Below are 18,334 nucleotides of genomic sequence, written 5' to 3'. Positions count from 1 at the left end.
ATCGTTGTCAACTAGTGTGAATCCATCTCTCTCCTTTCGTCTGGTCGTCGGTCTGCCAAGAGCAAGTGGTAAATGTGTGCTCGGTGGTTTGATCACAACTCCTTCTTACTGCTGTATGTCTGCGTGATCCAGCCTTGGTTGCAGCTACCAAAATGCCTTTGGGAGGAAAACTGGACGCAAATAGCTTCAGCTTGCCATCACTTTCTTCTCCGGATACCCGGTCAGAGCGAGACAAATACCTCTCCAGCTTTCGGATATTTCAGCGCTGGTCACTATATAGCGTTGATCTTCTGACAAAAAATCCTCTCCGGGCCATCTCTTCCCGCTGCTACCACCAGAGTCCCCTGGGAGTTGTCACTGCGAGCGGCACTTCATCGTGAGGTGAGCGGTGTCGCGTACGCAGCGTACTCAATTTTAACGGACGTTTCCATATTGGAAAGACCGGTACTCCACACAACTGCCGTCTCCTAACCTTGAATTGTTCGCATGAGCATATGTCCGCATTCACAGGCGTGAGCAGCAGTTGAAGTGGCAACCAACTTCATACCATCTGCTCAAATTAGACTGACACTTCACAGAACACTGTCCAAGGTCGAGCCGTCTTGTTCTAGAAACGACTGCGGCTTTCGACACAGGGAAGTAACCACGGGCTTTCAACAGATCCAATCAGGGACTGGACTGCTTCCTCATTGCCTCAGCAACCGGGAGAGTAGAAGTATCTGTGGATCTTCACTGTCAAATTCAAACTCGTGTGACCACCTCAACTTCAGATGACAGCTCGTCTGATCTCGTCAGACCCAGTTTAAGCATCGGCTTGCAAACGCCAGTCATCATCTACTCCCAGAGTTCAGGACACCGAGGAAGATTCTCCTGCCCATCAACGGCTGCTTTCAGGTCCCATCTTCCCGGTTACTGCGGTAACAGAGGTCACAAGTATCCCATCTCCTTCCAGTCCACGACGGACCTGGAGCCAGCACCTTGAGACAAACGCCGCGAACATCCGGAGGACACTCGTCTGAACTTTTGGCTCCGTCCTTCTCCCTTCACTTTTGGTCACGGGTCACAGAAACCTTAATTCTACGTCTACTCCGTTTCCCCGACAACCCCCACGAACCCCAAAAATTCGGGAGGGTTCTGCAGCATTTAAATCCTCGCCGGCCCTGCGCACTTCTTCCTTTCTCCAACTTTCTACTCCCACTCTCTTTTCTTTTCGAGTATCCATCGCCAGACCTCCTCCTGCGCCTGGATCTCGAACTTTAGGAGTCAACTTGATTGTGCGCTGCTAACCATACTCTTCAAACGTCTTCCTTGACAACTTCCTCTTCGCTGTCTGCGAAAGTATTTCCCACACCCACAGCCATCCCCTCGCGTTAACCACACATCCTCCTTACCGACCTCAGTATTTTCCCACCCATCCTTGACCTAACTCTAACTGCGCTCACATCGCGCTCACATCACCATGGGTCGCGGAAGCTTCTCCAGCGACGGCTCGTCTGACGCCGGCGGCGCTCGCCTTGCGCTTTTCTCCCCCCCGTCAAGGGGAAACCAACAATGGAGGTCTGATACTAAGAGCTACAAGACCGAAACTCCCGATACGGACACGTTTCCTAGCGAGCCCAGCGGAAGCGAGAGGCAGTCAGGAGGCGCCCGCGTCAACGGCCACTCGCGACACTCGTCGATGGCCTCGGCTGTCTCCATGCATTCGTCACATTCGCGCTCTAGCAGCAGCACGTATGTTGGCAATGGTCATGGTCAGCTTCAACCTTTCAACAGCTTCCAGCCTGGAGCTTCGCACCATCCTTCGGGACCATCACGTCCGCCTCAGCGGTATCAGATACCTGATAACCAGGTGACGCCGCCTAATAAGGTGCAGCATCTGTCGCAGGGTTTGAGTTCCATGGAACTCATTCGCAGTGGAGACCACCCTGCGATTTCAGTAAATCCCTTCTCACCTCTCCCTCGCATTGAGCATCAACTAACACTCAGCAGGACATCCGCAAACACGCCGCTGATGCCAACCGTCGGCTCTGGGGACTCAAACACGCTGTCGACAGCTCTGAACACGTCCCTTCCGAATTCCGCGAGGGTTTTGACGTCGACATTACCCAGGTTCTCAAGCACTTGACAACCATTTCCAGCGCTGCCGAGTCCTTGGCGACAGGCCTCGATAGGAAAAGTGACGAGTGCGAGAGCCTGCGCACGATGTACTCGTCGCAGACTATGGATTATGATGGGACTCGTGCGCAGCTTGAAGCTGAGCGTGCTGAGATCAGGGCTGAGCGGACAAGGATGCTGAAGTTCGAGGCCGACATGAAGGCCGAGAAGGACAAGGATGAGAGGGTTATCAAGGTATGTGATTACTCGAGAACATTGGTGCCGGCAGACGACTAACAAATACGTAGGCCCTCCAAGAACAAATCGCCGGCAAACGCCACCTCTGGATGCAAGTCCGCAAAGACCCTGAAGAAAAGGCTATGGCCTTGGAGATGCTCTCCCGTTCTTCCACCCCCTATACATCCGTCACCGACTCCTCCGCCTCCCCCACCCCCACCGGCCCTCGCGACTGGCAAGCCTCCCGCGCCATAAGCTCAAACACTCGTCCTCCTCGCAGCGGCCACAACCTCATGCCCGGCACCCACTTCGGCGGCCCCCTCCCCCCTCGCTCTGTCTCGGGTTTTGCCATCGCCCACTCCCAGCGACTCAACTACCGTGGTGGCCACAGCTCACACCGCAAAGGCACCGGCCGCGTTGTTTCCGAATGGGGCAGTCCCGTCTCTCGTGGCTCAGCCGGCTCCGGTCGTGGCGGTGGAAATCGCTCCCACGATCACGGTCCTCCCACCGCCATCTTCATCCCTCCGACACCCAAGACCCACGACGAGGACGGCCCAACCGCCACCTTCTCCGGCAAACTCACCCACCTATTAACAGTCGTCATCCGCGCCTTCACCCACAAATACTTTGGCAAACCCATGCCAGAAGTCGAGTCACGTCTCCGCAAGGAATCCCCTTCCCTCTTCTCCTACATGTGCGACCTCGTCTACCCGGGCCGCGGCCGCAAGATAGGCGAATCGCACGTTTCTTTCCTCCTCAACGACGACGTCTCCCGCCCTTACCTCGTCGAACGCCTCCTCGTACAATACATCACATCCACAATGCTCCAATCCGAGGGATGGACGGGATACGAGCCCTCAGTCGACAAAGAAATGGCTTCCCTTTCTGCGCGCCTCAAGGACTCTTCAGGCGCCCAAAACCACAGCAAGACGCACGAGCGTCAAGCAATGGTCAATCGCCAGGCGGAACTGGTCAAGCAAATGGTTGATCACCCGAAATGGGCGGAATTCAAGAACTATAAAGTGAATGATCACTACCAAAAGTTCAAGAAGATGGTGGGACCGTTTTTGCCGCCTGGGCCGAAGAGCGATGTGCGTGATGAGGCGCTGTTTGATTTGTTTAGTATTGCCGAGAGGGCGTGGAGTGTTGCGCAGATGGGATGGGAATCCAGGATGACGTATGTTTATCTGTGGAGCGAGACGTGCAGTAAGTTTGTGGAGGCGAGTCATACGGCGGTGAATAGTGAGGTGCCGGCGGGACAGTTGCAGGCGAGGCAGATGAGGATTTCACTGGTGGTGACGCCCGGGGTGACGATGAGGGATGATAGTAGGGGGATGAATATTGGGACGAGGTTGGTGAGGAGGAGTGATGTTTTGGTTATGGTTTAGACTGCCTGTCGCCTAACCTAACTTGATACTCGGGGAGGATGTGGAAGTGCTTGGGGGGTAGCATGAGTCACTCCTTTCCTTCTAGTCGGCGGCATTGCCTTTGCCTGGCGATACATACATCTAATCATCGGTTGGGCTGTTGGTATACCACAGCCATACGTCCCTTCTTGCTATTTTCGACAGCACACAGCATACAACATCATTACGACTTGCTTCCTTGGGTCTTGGGTCTTGGGGTTTGATCGCTCAATGATTTCACGGCATTCACACGGCGCATTCACGGCGCAGATAACAACATGATACCCTCATTTTCCTTACACGTCCATGGGGTAATCGCCATTGGTAACCTATTTGGGAGTTGATCGGGTTCACTTTCCTGCCTTTTTTCCTTTTTCTACTTTTCAACATTGGTATCTTACTTTTTTTCCTTTTTCATATTTGGCTGGCGGGGGGAGAAACGGAAAACAGAAAAGCACGAAAGCACAAAAAAAGGGGTTCAACGGTTTGCTTGCTTGTGGAAGAGGAGAAAGAAAAGAGATGCGTGATCATCGTACATCATACTTATCACTAATAGCATCGTATTTTCAACTTGATCTTCAAGTGCAACTTCAACTTCACTTCAACTTTCAACTGCAACTTCACTTTACTTCAGCTTTCACTTCACTTCACTTCACTTCACTTCAGCTTCCACTTCACACAACAACAACAAACAACAGCACGGACACAACACACCCAAACATCCGATACGCACAAAGCATACCTAGCAATATCACCACACTCCGAACACACGAACACCCCAAGGAGTTAGGTAGGAAGTACCCCTCACCCCGCATCAACATCCTACCTATGGACCCATCACCTACATACCCGGCCTTGCTTGTCTTGAGGTTGTCTTCCATGCATGAGCGGGACGGTATGTACCGATTTGGGATATCTCGGTCGGTAGGTACCTAGGTATCCTCGGTATCCTTGGAAGGCTGCATCGACTGGCTGGCTAGGTACATCTGGCTGGCTGGCTAGGTACATCTGACTGGCCGTCTTTATGTGGCTGGCTGGCTGACATCGATATGGGGTTTGAACTGAACCGACATGCCATGACATGGACATGACATGTCACTTACTGACTGGGCATCCGGAGGGATGATGGGGCATCACTCACAAAGCATCATGGGAGGGAATAAGGGGAGAATGATGGGCATTACTTACTGGGCATCCGGGGGGATGATGGCGCATGACTCACAGAGCATCACAGAGCATCACTCACGGGATATCACTCAGGGGAACCATGGGAGAATGGTCGGGGGTTTTGCTACTATTAACTCGCACTTCCAACACGGGGTTTGAACGGGGTTGGTTTGAACACAACACAACACAACACAACACAACACAACACAACACGATACAACACGATACAACACACGAGGCATCACGGGGCATCACGGGGAATGATGGAGGAACCAGAACGGAGTAGGTAGATTTTGCTTATTCGCGGTTTCAGAACAGGACAGGCTGGATCTTGGTTTCGGTTTATGGTATGGGTACGGACGGGGTTTGATTGATTGAGCGCATGGGACTTGAGACTTGAGACTTGACTTGCTCAAGAGGGTGGGTTTTCACTAGAATGGAATCGAGAATGGGAATGGGGGTGGGGATGGGGATGAGGATGAGAATCGAAAGGGGATGCAAAGGGATTGGGAACGGTAGCCGAAAGGGAATTGAAAGGGGAAGAGAACGGATGGGGGTTTGCGATCACCAGGTAAGGGAATTTGCGAGTGATACAATACATCGCTCCATGACACATGGCTAGATTGCTTCACACAGCTCTCAAACTCTTACTCTTTTCTTAATGCAGAGAGAGCTTTACACAGCCATAACATCAAAGGTAGACAAACATAAAAACTAGTGCCGAGTCCCATTTTTTTCAAATTGTCTTTTTCAAAGTGACATGTCCGAATCTCCCAACCTGATTTCAACCACCCAGAGACCCAGCAGTACTCGTCAGGACCTGCTTCACTCGCCTCGCTTGCTTCTTTTCTTTCCCTTGCTGAACCCAGACAAGTAACCGGTAGCCATCAGCCAATCAATACCGATTCAACAACCCCCAAACACAAGTCCCCTCCCCAATCCCCCGTCCATCAAACATCCACAACGCCTCATTTTGACTTTGACTCTGACTCTGTCTTTCGCCAATGTTCTCGTCATCCTGATCAACTCCCATCAACCTAGGCATGTCACCTTCTGTTCCCGCATCCCCCGTGCCTGGGGCGATGTCCATGTCTATATCTATGTGACTTGGGATCCCTGTAACCAGCCCATTCCCTAAGCCGACTCCTCCCAACCCATCTTCATAACCACCACCATCACCCCTCTGTACCAAGTGGTTACTGCCATCATGAACGACAGGATCAAACTCGTCGTACACAAAACCCGTCAGGTCGTTATAGACCAGGTCTCCCGTCGCATATATCGGGGAGATGTGGGTCCAGTTGAAGTCGTCGGGGAGAGACGGGAGGGATATGGAGGGCATGGTGGAAGCGGCGGCGGCCCAATCTGCGACTCCTGGGGACAGGGCTGGATTGAGACTCGGGTCGATGGGGATGGTCTCGGATGAGGTATGGTTAAATGGAAAGGTAGTAGAGGTATGAAAGGCGTTGGTGATGGCGGTGTTGATCTCGGACGTTGCTGTACCGAACTGCCTTTGTGCAAGGGAAGGGGGCGCGGTGGACTCTGGAGTTGTTATTCCCGTTGTTGTTGTTGTTGTTGAGGTAGCGGTGGCAGGTGTGGTGGTTGAGCTATCCGCCCTGGAAGCGATACCCGATGGTACTGATGTTGACAAGGAAGCCGTCGAGAGCCCATTTTGAACCGTGGACGTGGTAACAGACGTGACAACCCTCTGCCTCGCCAGTCTTTTCCTTCTTCCACCAACGGCAACAGTGGTAGGCTTAACAGCCGCTGCTGTACCTTCTAATACCAGACTATCCCCCCTCCCACCACCAACCCTGACGCCTTTCTGCCCCAAATCAACACCCACCGCCCGCCCTAATCTCTCCCCAACCCCCCTCACCACCCCCCTCGCCTGCCTCGCCAACGGATTCCGCTCCTTCATCTCCTCAAACCGCTCCTCCGCCCACTTAAACTGCTGCACCACCTCCCCCACCATTTCCCCCGTTTCCTTCTCCTTCGGAAAAAGAATATACACAGCCCCCATCAACACAATCGCATCAAACGTGCCAAAAAACAAGGTAAACGTATTCTGCCTCATCTCCCGTCTCAAAATTTCAAAATGCGTTCGTTGCGCTCTCAGCATGGCCAAACACCCCCTTTCGACTGCTAGCTGGCGAGACAAGGGGCGAGCAAAGATATACGGACGGTGCAAGGCCATAAAGTTGAAGGCGGTCAGCTGCGGCAGGAGGGCGCGGGCCCAGGGGATCCAGTAGCATTGGGGCAGCGAGTCGAAGCGGGTGTCGGGGTTGTGTAAGCGGAAGTAGGAAGGGATAGAGTTTTCGAGATCTACCAAGTGTTGATGGAGAAGATCGACTTTGGAAAAGGACGCTGGGCAGGGACCTTCTTTCTCTAGGGCCAGGATGGAGACGAGTTGGAGGGTGATTTTGTAGGTCCAGAGGATGCGAGTGAGGGGCGTTGGGGGGTCGTTTTCTTCGGAGCGGGGAATGATGGGTGTAGGAGAGCGGCAGTTGGTCATGGTGGTGGTGGTGGTGGGAAGAGCGACGTCGATGGGTAGGATTGGCGGGTTGGTGGTTAGGTCGATGGTGGAGGGCCGGCCAAGCGTAGCACCGCAGTGGATGTCCCAGGTTACAAGAATGAGCCAGACTTTGCGGCGGCGTTGGATTTCCCATTGGTTTTGGAGGATGGCTTCGGCGGTGGCGGAAGGGGGAGGACGAGGGTCGAGAGAGGAGCGGTGGAGGCCGAGTTCTTGAGCATCGCGGATGGCGGTGCCTATTGCGTGCCACTATGGCCATGTTAGAGACTGGTCGTTGTGAAGAGAGGGATAAGTGTTACTCACAGCTTCGGGAACCATTGCGACAAACTTCAGAAACGCAGCCCTCACGAACCCAGCGAGAACTGTCGTCAGTGTCATCTGCCTCTTGCCCAGCAGTGACAAAATAGCCACACCAGACTCACTGTACTCCTTCGCTAGATCCTCGAACGTCATGTTTCCAGCGTACTTGAGAGCCTCAAAATCCACACCTCCTTTGACTCCCGTATTTGCCGTCCGCTTACTCCCAACTTTTCCCTTTTCACTACCACTGCCCTCCCCATCCCTACCATCCGCTACCACCTCCTCCCGAGCCCCCTTCCCAGTCTTCTCAGGCAAAATTAACATGACTATACTCATCACTTGAAACAACAACGCCGGAAACACCCTCAAATCCGGCGGTATTGCCCCCGGGCCCCCATTGTTAAACACATTAAACGGGATTTTATACCACTCCTCTAGCTGAGCATCGAATATGTCTCGATCCAGCATGGAGTACTGCCAGTTGAAATCCCGAAAGTAAACATCGACCAGTCTCTCGATGTATATCCTCGCCGGTAGCTGACGGATCAAAGACTTGTAGCGGTTGACAATGTCAGTTGGCGATGTAGACACTCGGCCATCCCCGTTGGACAGTGGGAGTGTGGAGGATGGGTGAGGTAATGAGGATGACTCGGAGTGATTCTCGATCTTGTGAATGAAACTGAGGGTGGAGGTCGAAGCGCCGGTGGTCGAGTAGCCGAGGTTGGCGATGTTGGCAACGTTGGAGGGGATGTGTTGGTGGTCATTGCTGTCATCGGTGGAGGATTCTCCTGACCACTGTCCCTCCGTGATGCTACCCCTATTCTCATCGAGCCCGGCTCCGTGAATTACTGTTTCAGTCTCATTGGAGCTGGTCCGTTGTGCTCGCTTTGGCTGCTGCTGATACCGTTGTGTTTCTTTGGCGGTGGGAGCTCCAGACTCATACTGGCAGTCATCTTGTCTATGGCGGGAGATGCAGTTTGTACAAGGAAGTTTGCGGTCACACTATGGATATGTGGCGGGCGTTAATAGAGATGTTTGACAATTTCAGTTAAGGTCAACTCACCTTCTGTTTCCTCCGGTGACACTCTGTGCAAGAAATGACTATCCTCCTTCTTTTCCGTGGTGGAGGCCTGACAGAGACAGCGCGGGTATGGTGACTTGACCCATTGTGATTGGCATTGATGTTGAAGTTGGAGCCTTCCTCGAGGCTCAAGGCAGTCATTTTCCTGATTTTGTAAAGTGTGTTCCTCTTTCATTGATTTAGTGTCTGTTGCCCCTGGACACTTGTGAGATTAGCACATGTATCGCGAATGTATTTTTTGGGATCAGTCAGTTGAGCTCAAACTACCTTTACCTTTGATCACTAACCACTTTGACGATCACACCCTCAACGTCGAAAGGACTCGCTTTCTGCTTGTCATGAACCCGAGCTGTCAGACAATTGACGGATCCAGTCAGCTCTCACGGCAGGCAGACACCTTGACCCTCGTCGTTTGTAAGCATGAGGAATCAGAAGCGAGGAAGGGAAAGTGGGGGGGCTAATCAAATGTGCTGTTGATGTAAGGCGGGAAGGAACCTCACTGGAGTCTGTATTGGGGGTGGGGGGAAGGTACGATCGTCCCTCTGAATGGCTTCAATTTTGGGCTGACGACCGACATCAGTAATTTCATGCCTGGAATGACGGACCTATTCCGCGAAGCTGCTTACCTTTGAAGAACTAGCCTTGCGTAGTTCCGATCAATCGGCAGAAGATCTCTACTGCCTGCGAAAAAAAACGGAAATAGTCAAGTTCGACGTCCCACCATCGCCAAATGCGGAGAAGTCGTCCAGGGGAAAACGAGCCCGGGGATAAGCCAGTTAACTCCGCGACCCTGGTCTGTCTTTTTTTTGTTTAAAAGGATCTTCATCATTCGTCGCTTTTTGGAACTGGATATCGAATGTTGCCAAACAAGAGAACATAGGTAAACAAAGTGAATATCAAGACATAGATAATGTACAGAAAATAGCATTATGGTATACACAGCAAAAAACGGCAGGCCAAAAGTGCCAAGCATTTATTATCGCCCAAACGCCGTTCGAAGCCGCCCAAATCCTTAGAGAAACCCTTGGCCCAAATAAATAACAACCTCCCTCCTTGCCCGTGCCTTACAAATGACTATGGTATGTTTTCTTCCACAATATATCCATGGCCTGCGACCTGATACAGTCCCGGCCAGAAGAATAACCGAGTGTGATTACATGATGCCACCAAGAATTATGTAGACGCTCATCCCAGTCATATGAAAACGAAATATCCTCCGCCATCTCTTATTCCCCAGTCTTCTATGCCAGACGCTCCCGGCGATCCTGGTACGCCTTCCAGGCTTTCCTCCTGTAGCGCTCGGCCTCGGCCGGAGGATCCGCCGCGGTAATGATGCCACGCCCAACAATCGCGATATCGGTGCCCTTGATGTTGACAAGGTTATCCGGCGTGTTGTACTGCTGACCAAGTCCGTCGCCCTGAGGCGCTTCCTCTCCTGGTGGCGGCAACTTGCAGCCCGGTGTCATGTGGATGAAGTTGTCTGCTTGCGCTTCTTCCTCTGTCGTGCTTTCGCCGTCTTCATAGCTTGGGGCCAAAGCTTCCTTGGTAATGCCGTTCAGGTTCTGCTGCGCAACGTAGCCCATGACAAAGCCCTTGTTCTTGCGCGCCGCCTTGACACACTCCCATGTGTACTTGCCGTCCATGAGGCAGCCCTTGGACGACATCTGGGCCAAGATCAGCAGGCCGCGGTCCAGAGGCGCCTCCTCGATGCCGGGGAACACTATCTCATCGTCCTCCGAGATGGTCTTGACCAGACGTGGCGAGTCGGCCGGCTCATATGTTTGCGTGACGGTCGTGATGGAGACGATGCTACTCTTCCTCCCATCCGTGTCCTTTGTGGTGCTGGTCTCGCGGGTGACGACCTTGCGCAGCTCCTCAACCTGGTCCTCGGCTTCCTCGTCGGCGAACTGGTCCGCAACCGGGGTGCCCACCGAAACCGACGTCTTGACCTCGTAGGGGACGCGCTCCCTCCACTTTTGCGCGGCCTGGGCCATGGCGCTCACCATGGCCTCTCCGGCGTGGATGTCGGCGTTGGTGATGTGGGCCCATTCGACAATGCGCGCGGTGCCGGCCGTGTACTGCTTCTGGACGGTGCTGCCAATGTCGACGAACTTGCGGTCCTCGAAGATGAGGAAGCCGTGCTTCCGGGCAAGGGCGGCCAGCTTGGCGCCGGTGCCCGTGTGCGGGTGGTAGTCCCACCCTGTGATCAGGTCGTAGTGGGTCTTGAGGACGACAATCGAGGGGCCCACCTCGTCGGCAAGGGCGAGGAGATCCCGCGCATGCTCGACATCGGCGCTGAGGCAGAGGTTGGACTGCTTGACCTCCATCAGGCGGAAGAGGTAGCTGGTGAGGGGATGCGTCGAGCTCTCTACCCGCTCAGCAAACGACTGCTTGAGGGACCAGTGTGGCTGCGTTTCCTGACTTGTCGACATGTTGGCTGTTGTGATTTGAGTTTGTTGGATGTACAGCGGAAGGCAATCCAAGAAAGATATCGAATACACTCGAGGTAGCTATTGTAGTTGGACAAGTCGTGTGAGTGAAAAGAGCTCTCGTCAAGAGTGGAAAAGATCACTAGGTAAGGATGGAGCTAAGCTACCTAAAAAGAATTGCCGGCACGAGGTGGGATGGTGGGGTTGTTGAAGTCTAAGCTTGACTCGTGTAGTCTAAGTAGTGACTCGGCAAAGAGAGGCCAAGATCGGAGTGGTCGGTGGTGTTTGTTGGATTGGGAAAGTTGAGAGGAAGAATCGAGAGGTCGAAGCAGCTGCATCGATCTACATATGTAGGTACGAGCGGGAGGAAGAAGTGAAGGGATGTGTCAATGTCTGGCCCACGAAAAAGAGAAAAGACCGTCGACGGGATTGATTGGGAAGCGCCGAACTCTCGATACAGTGCCCTGTCGCCGAGGACGTTGGGTGGACCCTCAAAAGTTACAGTGTGGTGGGTGACGGTAAAGGAGGTAATGGCCCGGTGGGTGGTGGTATAGGTACCGGGGGGTCCGCCAGGGGGATGGGGGGTTCACTCAGGGTCGGTCGGGTGTGCTGTGCAGGCCACACTCTGCATTCGACCCTGCAGCCAGCGCCGGCAGGAATTTTTGGGGACCTCTACCCGACATGGCGCAGCCAACCACGGCTCTCCACTGGGATCCGGATGGGGTCCCGCCTCGTTCACGGGGGGTCGGAGCCCTCGCGACTGGATAATGTGTCGACGATGTGACCCGACGGGATGCGTTGCTTGGGACCCGGGAGATGGATACCGTTGCTGTCACCAAATGGATTGCAATCTTTTTCCTCTTTTTTTCTTTTTTTCTTTTTCTTCTTCTACTCAGGAACAGGCAGCTGGACTAGGGACCCGGAGCGTCCCAGCGTTGCCGTCGTTGTCACCTTCATTGACCTGGTAATCAAGAGCGGCATCCTCTACCGATGGGACCGTCCTTTCGCGGCACCAAGACACTGGCAATCCTTATATTGGTTACCGTAGGAGCATATTAGTGTCAAACTGGCGACGAATGGCTTTTTGGCTCGAGTTCACAAGAGCCCCTCCAAGCCAAGTCTCCCCCCCTTGGCCCTTCAACCCCGTACCAAGACCAGGGGCGATACCGCCGTGAGGGGTTATAGTGGGCAGCTATACCTAGACGAGAGCTTATGACGGTCTCGACCGACCCGGATCTCGGGAGATGAGCTGTCGCCCTGTCGTTGTGTCTGTGTCTCAATCAGGAAAGCATGGAATTAGGATGGACGGCACAACTAAGGCAACACCAACAGTGCGAAGTCTTTTGGTTGTTGACAATGTCCTAGATCTGAGGATCGGCCCCAACCTTTCCCCAAGTTCATTCACATTCCCCAGCTATCGTGCCGTAAATATATCCTTGGCAAAGACGAGATTCCCATGGAACTGCGAACCCGATGGACCCCTCCCTGATGGATTCCCTGATGGATTCCCATATGGACCCTCGAAGGACCCCTTCCGGCCCTGACTGGATTCTCAGGACCTCGAAACCGGTGCCCCGGGCCCTTGTAACCTTGCTGACTGGACGGCCCACCGAGTCGGGAGCCAAAGCACAGAGAAACGTCGTATGGGATCCAACCGAAGGAGTTGAAGGTCAGCACGCAACGTTGAGATGCCAGGGAGGGTTTTCACATGTTCAATACCGCTTTTGAGGGACTGTCGCCTGACAACGGGAGACCGCATCCTCAGGTTGAAGGGGTGGTGGACAACATCATGTCACTCCGAGTCTGCACTTTAACCGACTCACATGGATGTGGGAATGTGACGACTGATTGATAATAACCTCTCTGTGTTGCTGAAAGCGAGACGGGAAGTTCCCAGCAAGGTCTTTGGGATCCATCCAATACGTCGAGCCAAATCACTTGATTCCACCACAAAGTCCAGACCGCGAGTCCGCGGTTTCCCTGTCTCGTGTCAGTCAACTTTGGGGCTGTTCAACTTGGGCAAGAGCCAGGTACCCCCCTGACCCATCCACTTGCTCCAGCTCAGGTCCTTCCTTTGCGTCCGGTCACTGAGGACGAGAGTGGGGAGTACAAAACGAATTGCCGTTGGAGAACTTGTCGCGATTCTCAAAAAAGAGGTGTCTTGCACTAATACTGTACTTGACCCAACATCTCCCAGGAAATCTCCCCAGAAACTATAGTGATACTAAGTGGAAAGCAGGACTTTGGAGATCAGTTCAGACTTTGGCCAAGCTGAACCTCAAAGCCAACCCAATAGTTTGGAGAGCATTCGGGCCGGGCCTGCACAGACCATTCGGCCGTTGCCAGCCGAGTCGTCAACAATTCCATCTGCATTTCTTGAAGCGAAGGGCACTTCAGGCTGCACCGCTGCACTGCACTGCTTGGTACCTAGACTACATATTCCCGCCTCGCTTCGTCTTCGGGACTCGTTACCACTCACGGGCAATTACAGCAAGGATCATATTGTCGTGAACCTTGTCGCCGTCATTGGACGGGGAAAGCTCCGATCGCTGAACCCAGGCCGCGGGGAACTCGGCGACAGGTGACAGGTTACAATTCAGGAACCAACACCAACACTTTTCATCGACTGTTCACATGCTAGGGTTCATTAACAGAAAAAGAAAGAAAAAAGCAATTGGAACTCCCAAACACCAATCTCGGACATCTCAAACATTGATGGCCCCAGAAAAAGAAACAAGATAGTGACCAGGCAGACCTGTCACAGGCGGCGGGTGCCATTTCCGAGACGCCTGTTCCCGCAATCCTAACTAGTGTAGATGCCGCACTCTGATACCGCGGAGAAAACACCAACTTCCACCGTTCTAAACACATGCACTATACTGCTGCTCGCCAGCGTTTTCTTTATCCTTTCCTTCCTCTGTCGTATCCTTCAACCCTGAACAATAAGAGCCCTGACTATTGCAGTTAGGTTGTGATACAACTTGCATCTCGGTGGAGCTCAATGGCAGGCTACCGACGACAAAAAGAGGTTGGCGGCCTCGAAAGCTTGTACGCATCCCGGTTTCGCAGAGTCGCATCGGATCTTCGATCTTCCTTCGCGGAAGACGGAAGATGGAAAGCGGAAGTTAGGAAAAGAACTCTGCAAGTGAAAAAGTCAGGATGCAGAAACGCGTTACGGCTCTTGCATATGTACAACGCCTCACAAGTCTGTCGTCGTCAAGACATCAATTTGACCGCGCTTGCGAAAGCCCTCTGATACGTGCAAGTGCGAGCTTAAAGTTGTGTTCCATGTCACGTCGCCGTTGACATTCCCATCTCAATCTCGCGCTTATAATTTCGGATCACCACATCAAGTTACCCGGACCGGACCGTTGGGATTTCTATCCTCGTCCTTGGTGCTGTTGATACAGTGCCATATGCTCTCCAATGCAGTGTTAACAGCATGCCTGTTCTCGGGATTCACCTGTCAAGCTTTTCAGCCTACCTGCACCAACGGGTGCTCGCCTCGCCTCGCATATCAGAGAGCAACACCCGCTGCTGCTTCTTCTGCTTCTCATCGTGCATTGCGGCCAAGGTAAATGCATCGCATCGCAAAGCAGCAAGGCGCACGATACAGTATATCCCCGTGTTCAATGTAGTCTAACGAAATCTCTCACAACTCCCAACAACCACGCCCTACTCTGGTGCGCTTATTTTCTTCCCATCCCTCTTTCGGAAAAGGCACTCTTCATACAAGGCATGATCGGCGTCCCGAGAATTGGTTATGGGAATTAAGTTTGTTCGAGAACAAAAAGGGTGCAAAGATCTTCGTGCTTCGTTGGCACTTGGAAAAAAAAAAAAATTCCCTCGGCTAGTGATGCAGGAAGAATGGAAGCGAGAAACAAGGCAATAACCGAAAGACAACCGACACGCCGACAACGGCATTCACGAGGAGGAAGGAAAAAAAAAAAAAAAAAAAGGTACGAGAAAAGATTGGTCGTCAATTGTGCATAGCCTCTGCCAACTGAATGTGATCAAAGGAGAAACTGCACCATTTGCACCAACCCAAGAATGAAAGCCAAGAGAGAACTCCCGGCCGTCGGAGAATCAGAATCTCATAGGATGGGATGGGAGATGCAAAAAAAAAGGAAACCGATAAGATGAAAAACTGCCGCTTCTGAGCCCCCCAAAGTCCAGATATCAGGCGAAGCACCGATGTTGTGGGATTCCCAAATTCCCAATAATAATCTACACGTGTACAGTATCAAAAGTTTAACGCCGGTCGGTCGTCCCCATTCTTGAACAGAGCGCGATACTTAGCGGCTACTACACTACCTACTGTGCATACACTAGTAATTCAGGACCAAGAATACAGTAGGAGCACCATAACGGATACGGGCCTTTCGGCGACGATCCCGATACTGATCACACCTTTCTTCTGGTATGCACCACCAAAGAAAAAAAGAAGTTAAAAGGAAGTTCCGGCAAACTTTCACTGGTACTGTACCTGGACGGAGCTAAGCTTCCGGGAATTAGTGTAGACTAATCCACGACCAACAACAACCAACAACAACAATTGACAACAACAATTGACAACGCAAGAAGACTGTAAGTGTTTAATTGTTTTCTTCGGGAAGTCCCTCCCGAATTTGGAGGTTGTTGGTTGTTGGTGGCAATCTATGACTTGGTTATCCGATTCCTGACTGCTCTGTCACTTCAATGATCGAGGTCCAAAAGGAAAAGATAAGGTTTGAGGCCGAATCCCATCATCCCGTCTTTGTACATTAGGTTATTAGAACTACCGAATTCGCGAAACTCCACACACTGCGAAAATCCACTACATTATAGCAAAAGTTCCACAGTATGTATACCACAGTCTACTACATACTGCCCCCAATCTTGAGGGACGGAGTCCGCCGCCAATTCGCGAAAGCGGCGGCAGTTACGACGACTTTGTGAGCGACTTGAGACGGGAGGGAGTTCCTCATCCACATCCCCTTGCCGAGTTGCGGGCTGTGTGGTAGATAGGTAGGTCACAAGGTTTAGGATGCGTTTTATGGTACGGTTCGTTCGTTTTTGTGGTTTGTCTAGATCTCTAGAGTAGAGAGTCGAGAGTGTGATGGTGTGTGATGCTGCCAGGTGGACATCATGATATGCCAAACTGCTCACGAACACCGTGCTTCTCCCCATCTATACCTACCCAAGACACTCGGGAGTTGTACAGTTGCTCAAGGTGATAATAATAGCTGGATATGGGGTAGTGGATTGGATTGCTTAATGGACTAGTAACTATTCCAAGTGCTTGGCAGCTTCGATCGAGGCTGTTCTTTGGAGCTTGGCTTTTGCTCATCTGATAAGCTGTGGACACTACAGTACATAGACATGACATATTGGGTAAGACATATCATATCACGAAACATGAAGTGATTGAAACTTCCCAATTGCCTACCTCAACCTACGTGTAGTGTAGGCTTCACCTGAAGAATAATATATTCTGCCGTCTCCCACAGTCTCACCTACGTAGTGTCGTGTAGTGTACCCAAATGATGAACCACCTACCGACATCACCTATATTATATGATCGACCAATTTCATAACAGATTATTTGGAACCAAAGCTCAATTAATGGTACACACTGTGCACAGTTCAAGATTACTGACGATATATTTTCGTCCCGCCGTCTGTCTGTCCCCCGCACTCGGGCCTTTGTCAGCACCAAATAAGTGATTCTCCGTCTCCATCGAGTGTGTTTTATTTTCGATTCGCCAAGTTGTCCAGACCACATCGGTGTTCTCTAGTGTACCATGGTGAGATGGATAAGTAAAACCCGTGGGCCAGGTCGCTGACGATCGCTTGACTAGGCACACAGTGCCCTATCCAAAGCCACGACGGGAGCTTTGCTTGTGTTGGTGGCTCGTGCTCTTGCTCTTCGTTGTATGCTCCGCTCCGACTCGGTTCGGGACCAAACATCGAAAATGGAGGACGGAAGACAGTCGGACACCAGATCTCGCAGTTGGTAAATCTTGCGAGTCTCTCTCCATCAAAATGAAGGACTGATCCATAACGTGCCTTGCCAGCCATACCCTGCCTGACAGCCTCGGGGACAAACGGTCCAATGGCAAAACGAACATCACATCAGGGTCCTATTTGAGTAAACAGTGGACGGGCAAAGCACCTACCACCCCCCAAAATGGGCTGCAGGGCGCTAAGCGAAACTCACTCTGCTGTCGTCCTCAGTTTGGCGAATCCTCAGCTGTTATCGCGCCCGTTGCGTATGGTTTCGATTGGAGGTTTGGAGTGAAGCTGCGATGAAAGATGCCTGGCTGAAAGGAGAGATGATGCCTGCCCACTGCATTTCTGCCGCAACGGTGATTCGTGAATGTGTCAAGCAAGAGTGGAGCTTGCAGCTGCAAGACAGCTCCACACCTGTTTCGAGCATTGATGCACCTGCCTTACACCTGCCATGCTTGCTTCTTCTCCTCTACCTGTCGCAACTGCCTAAAATGTCGATGGACATACCCCGAAGTTTGTGTCGTCGGAGGCGCATGGGGCAGACGGGTAGCCATCCGCACAGATGAGACGGGATCCAACTAAAAAATGCCCTGACGACGGCGGGGGTGGGCTTGCGAATGGTACGGGCCCGGCCTCGCCATCATGGTGAATGAATGCCCCAGGCCCACAGGCTGACAGGGCAGGGCAGCGAGCACCTGTCAAGGGAATCTCCAATGCACCATCATCACCACACCAACCGGCCGAACTACGTTAGTAGGTAGCATCACAAGTGAAGTGAATGAAAGTTTGGTCCTTCTATTACTCCTGGTACAGAAAGGTGACGGCCGTCCAGCTTCTGCCCCAGGCAGGAACTTCATCGAACGTAGACGACCAACCGTCTTCCTCCGTCAAGACAAGAAGAGGTCGGGTTTTGCAGTGCCACCTTCGAGGCCCAGAAGGAGGGGTAGCGCAAAACATTGATACCACATACGATTGCACTTTCAACCCGAAGCTCAAAGTTACCTAATATCGAACGAACCAAACAATCTGGTCCAGAGTACGACTCTTCGTGACCTGGCTGACGACCGATCGCAAACCTGCAATTTTTACCAGCCTC

General features: G+C 52.4%; 3 protein-coding genes across 3 annotated transcripts; 1 reads left to right on the top strand and 2 right to left on the bottom strand.

The window, feature by feature from the left end:
* Positions 1 to 1,459: 1,459 nt before the first annotated feature.
* Positions 1,460 to 3,719, top strand: NEUTE1DRAFT_102298 (uncharacterized protein; the record flags this gene model as incomplete). The annotated part of the gene is made up of 4 exons (XM_009854282.1): positions 1,460 to 1,731; positions 1,774 to 1,936; positions 1,990 to 2,349; positions 2,403 to 3,719. 4 exons carry the CDS (start codon positions 1,460 to 1,462, stop codon positions 3,717 to 3,719), a joined length of 2,112 nt encoding a protein of 703 aa, XP_009852584.1.
* A 1,887-nt stretch (positions 3,720 to 5,606) lies between these two features.
* On the bottom strand, positions 5,607 to 8,959 carry NEUTE1DRAFT_66044 (uncharacterized protein; the record flags this gene model as incomplete). Its single annotated transcript, XM_009854281.1, has 4 exons — positions 5,607 to 7,686; positions 7,741 to 7,799; positions 7,860 to 8,739; positions 8,801 to 8,959. The coding sequence occupies 4 exons, from the start codon at positions 8,957 to 8,959 to the stop codon at positions 5,800 to 5,802; spliced, it is 2,985 nt and encodes a 994-aa protein (XP_009852583.1).
* A 1,100-nt stretch (positions 8,960 to 10,059) lies between these two features.
* Positions 10,060 to 11,250, bottom strand: NEUTE1DRAFT_45649 (decarboxylase,orotidine phosphate; the record flags this gene model as incomplete). Its single annotated transcript, XM_009853349.1, has 2 exons — positions 10,060 to 10,665; positions 10,699 to 11,250. 2 exons carry the CDS (start codon positions 11,248 to 11,250, stop codon positions 10,060 to 10,062), a joined length of 1,158 nt encoding a protein of 385 aa, XP_009851651.1.
* Between the last annotated feature and the right edge of the window lie 7,084 nt (positions 11,251 to 18,334).

The sequence above is a fragment of the Neurospora tetrasperma genome (assembly GCF_000213175.1).
Source record: "Neurospora tetrasperma FGSC 2508 unplaced genomic scaffold NEUTE1scaffold_4, whole genome shotgun sequence".
In the NCBI taxonomy this organism is placed as follows: domain Eukaryota; kingdom Fungi; phylum Ascomycota; class Sordariomycetes; order Sordariales; family Sordariaceae; genus Neurospora; species Neurospora tetrasperma.
Note: the sequence above shows the minus strand (reverse complement) of the source record. Positions and strands in the feature narration are given on the sequence as shown.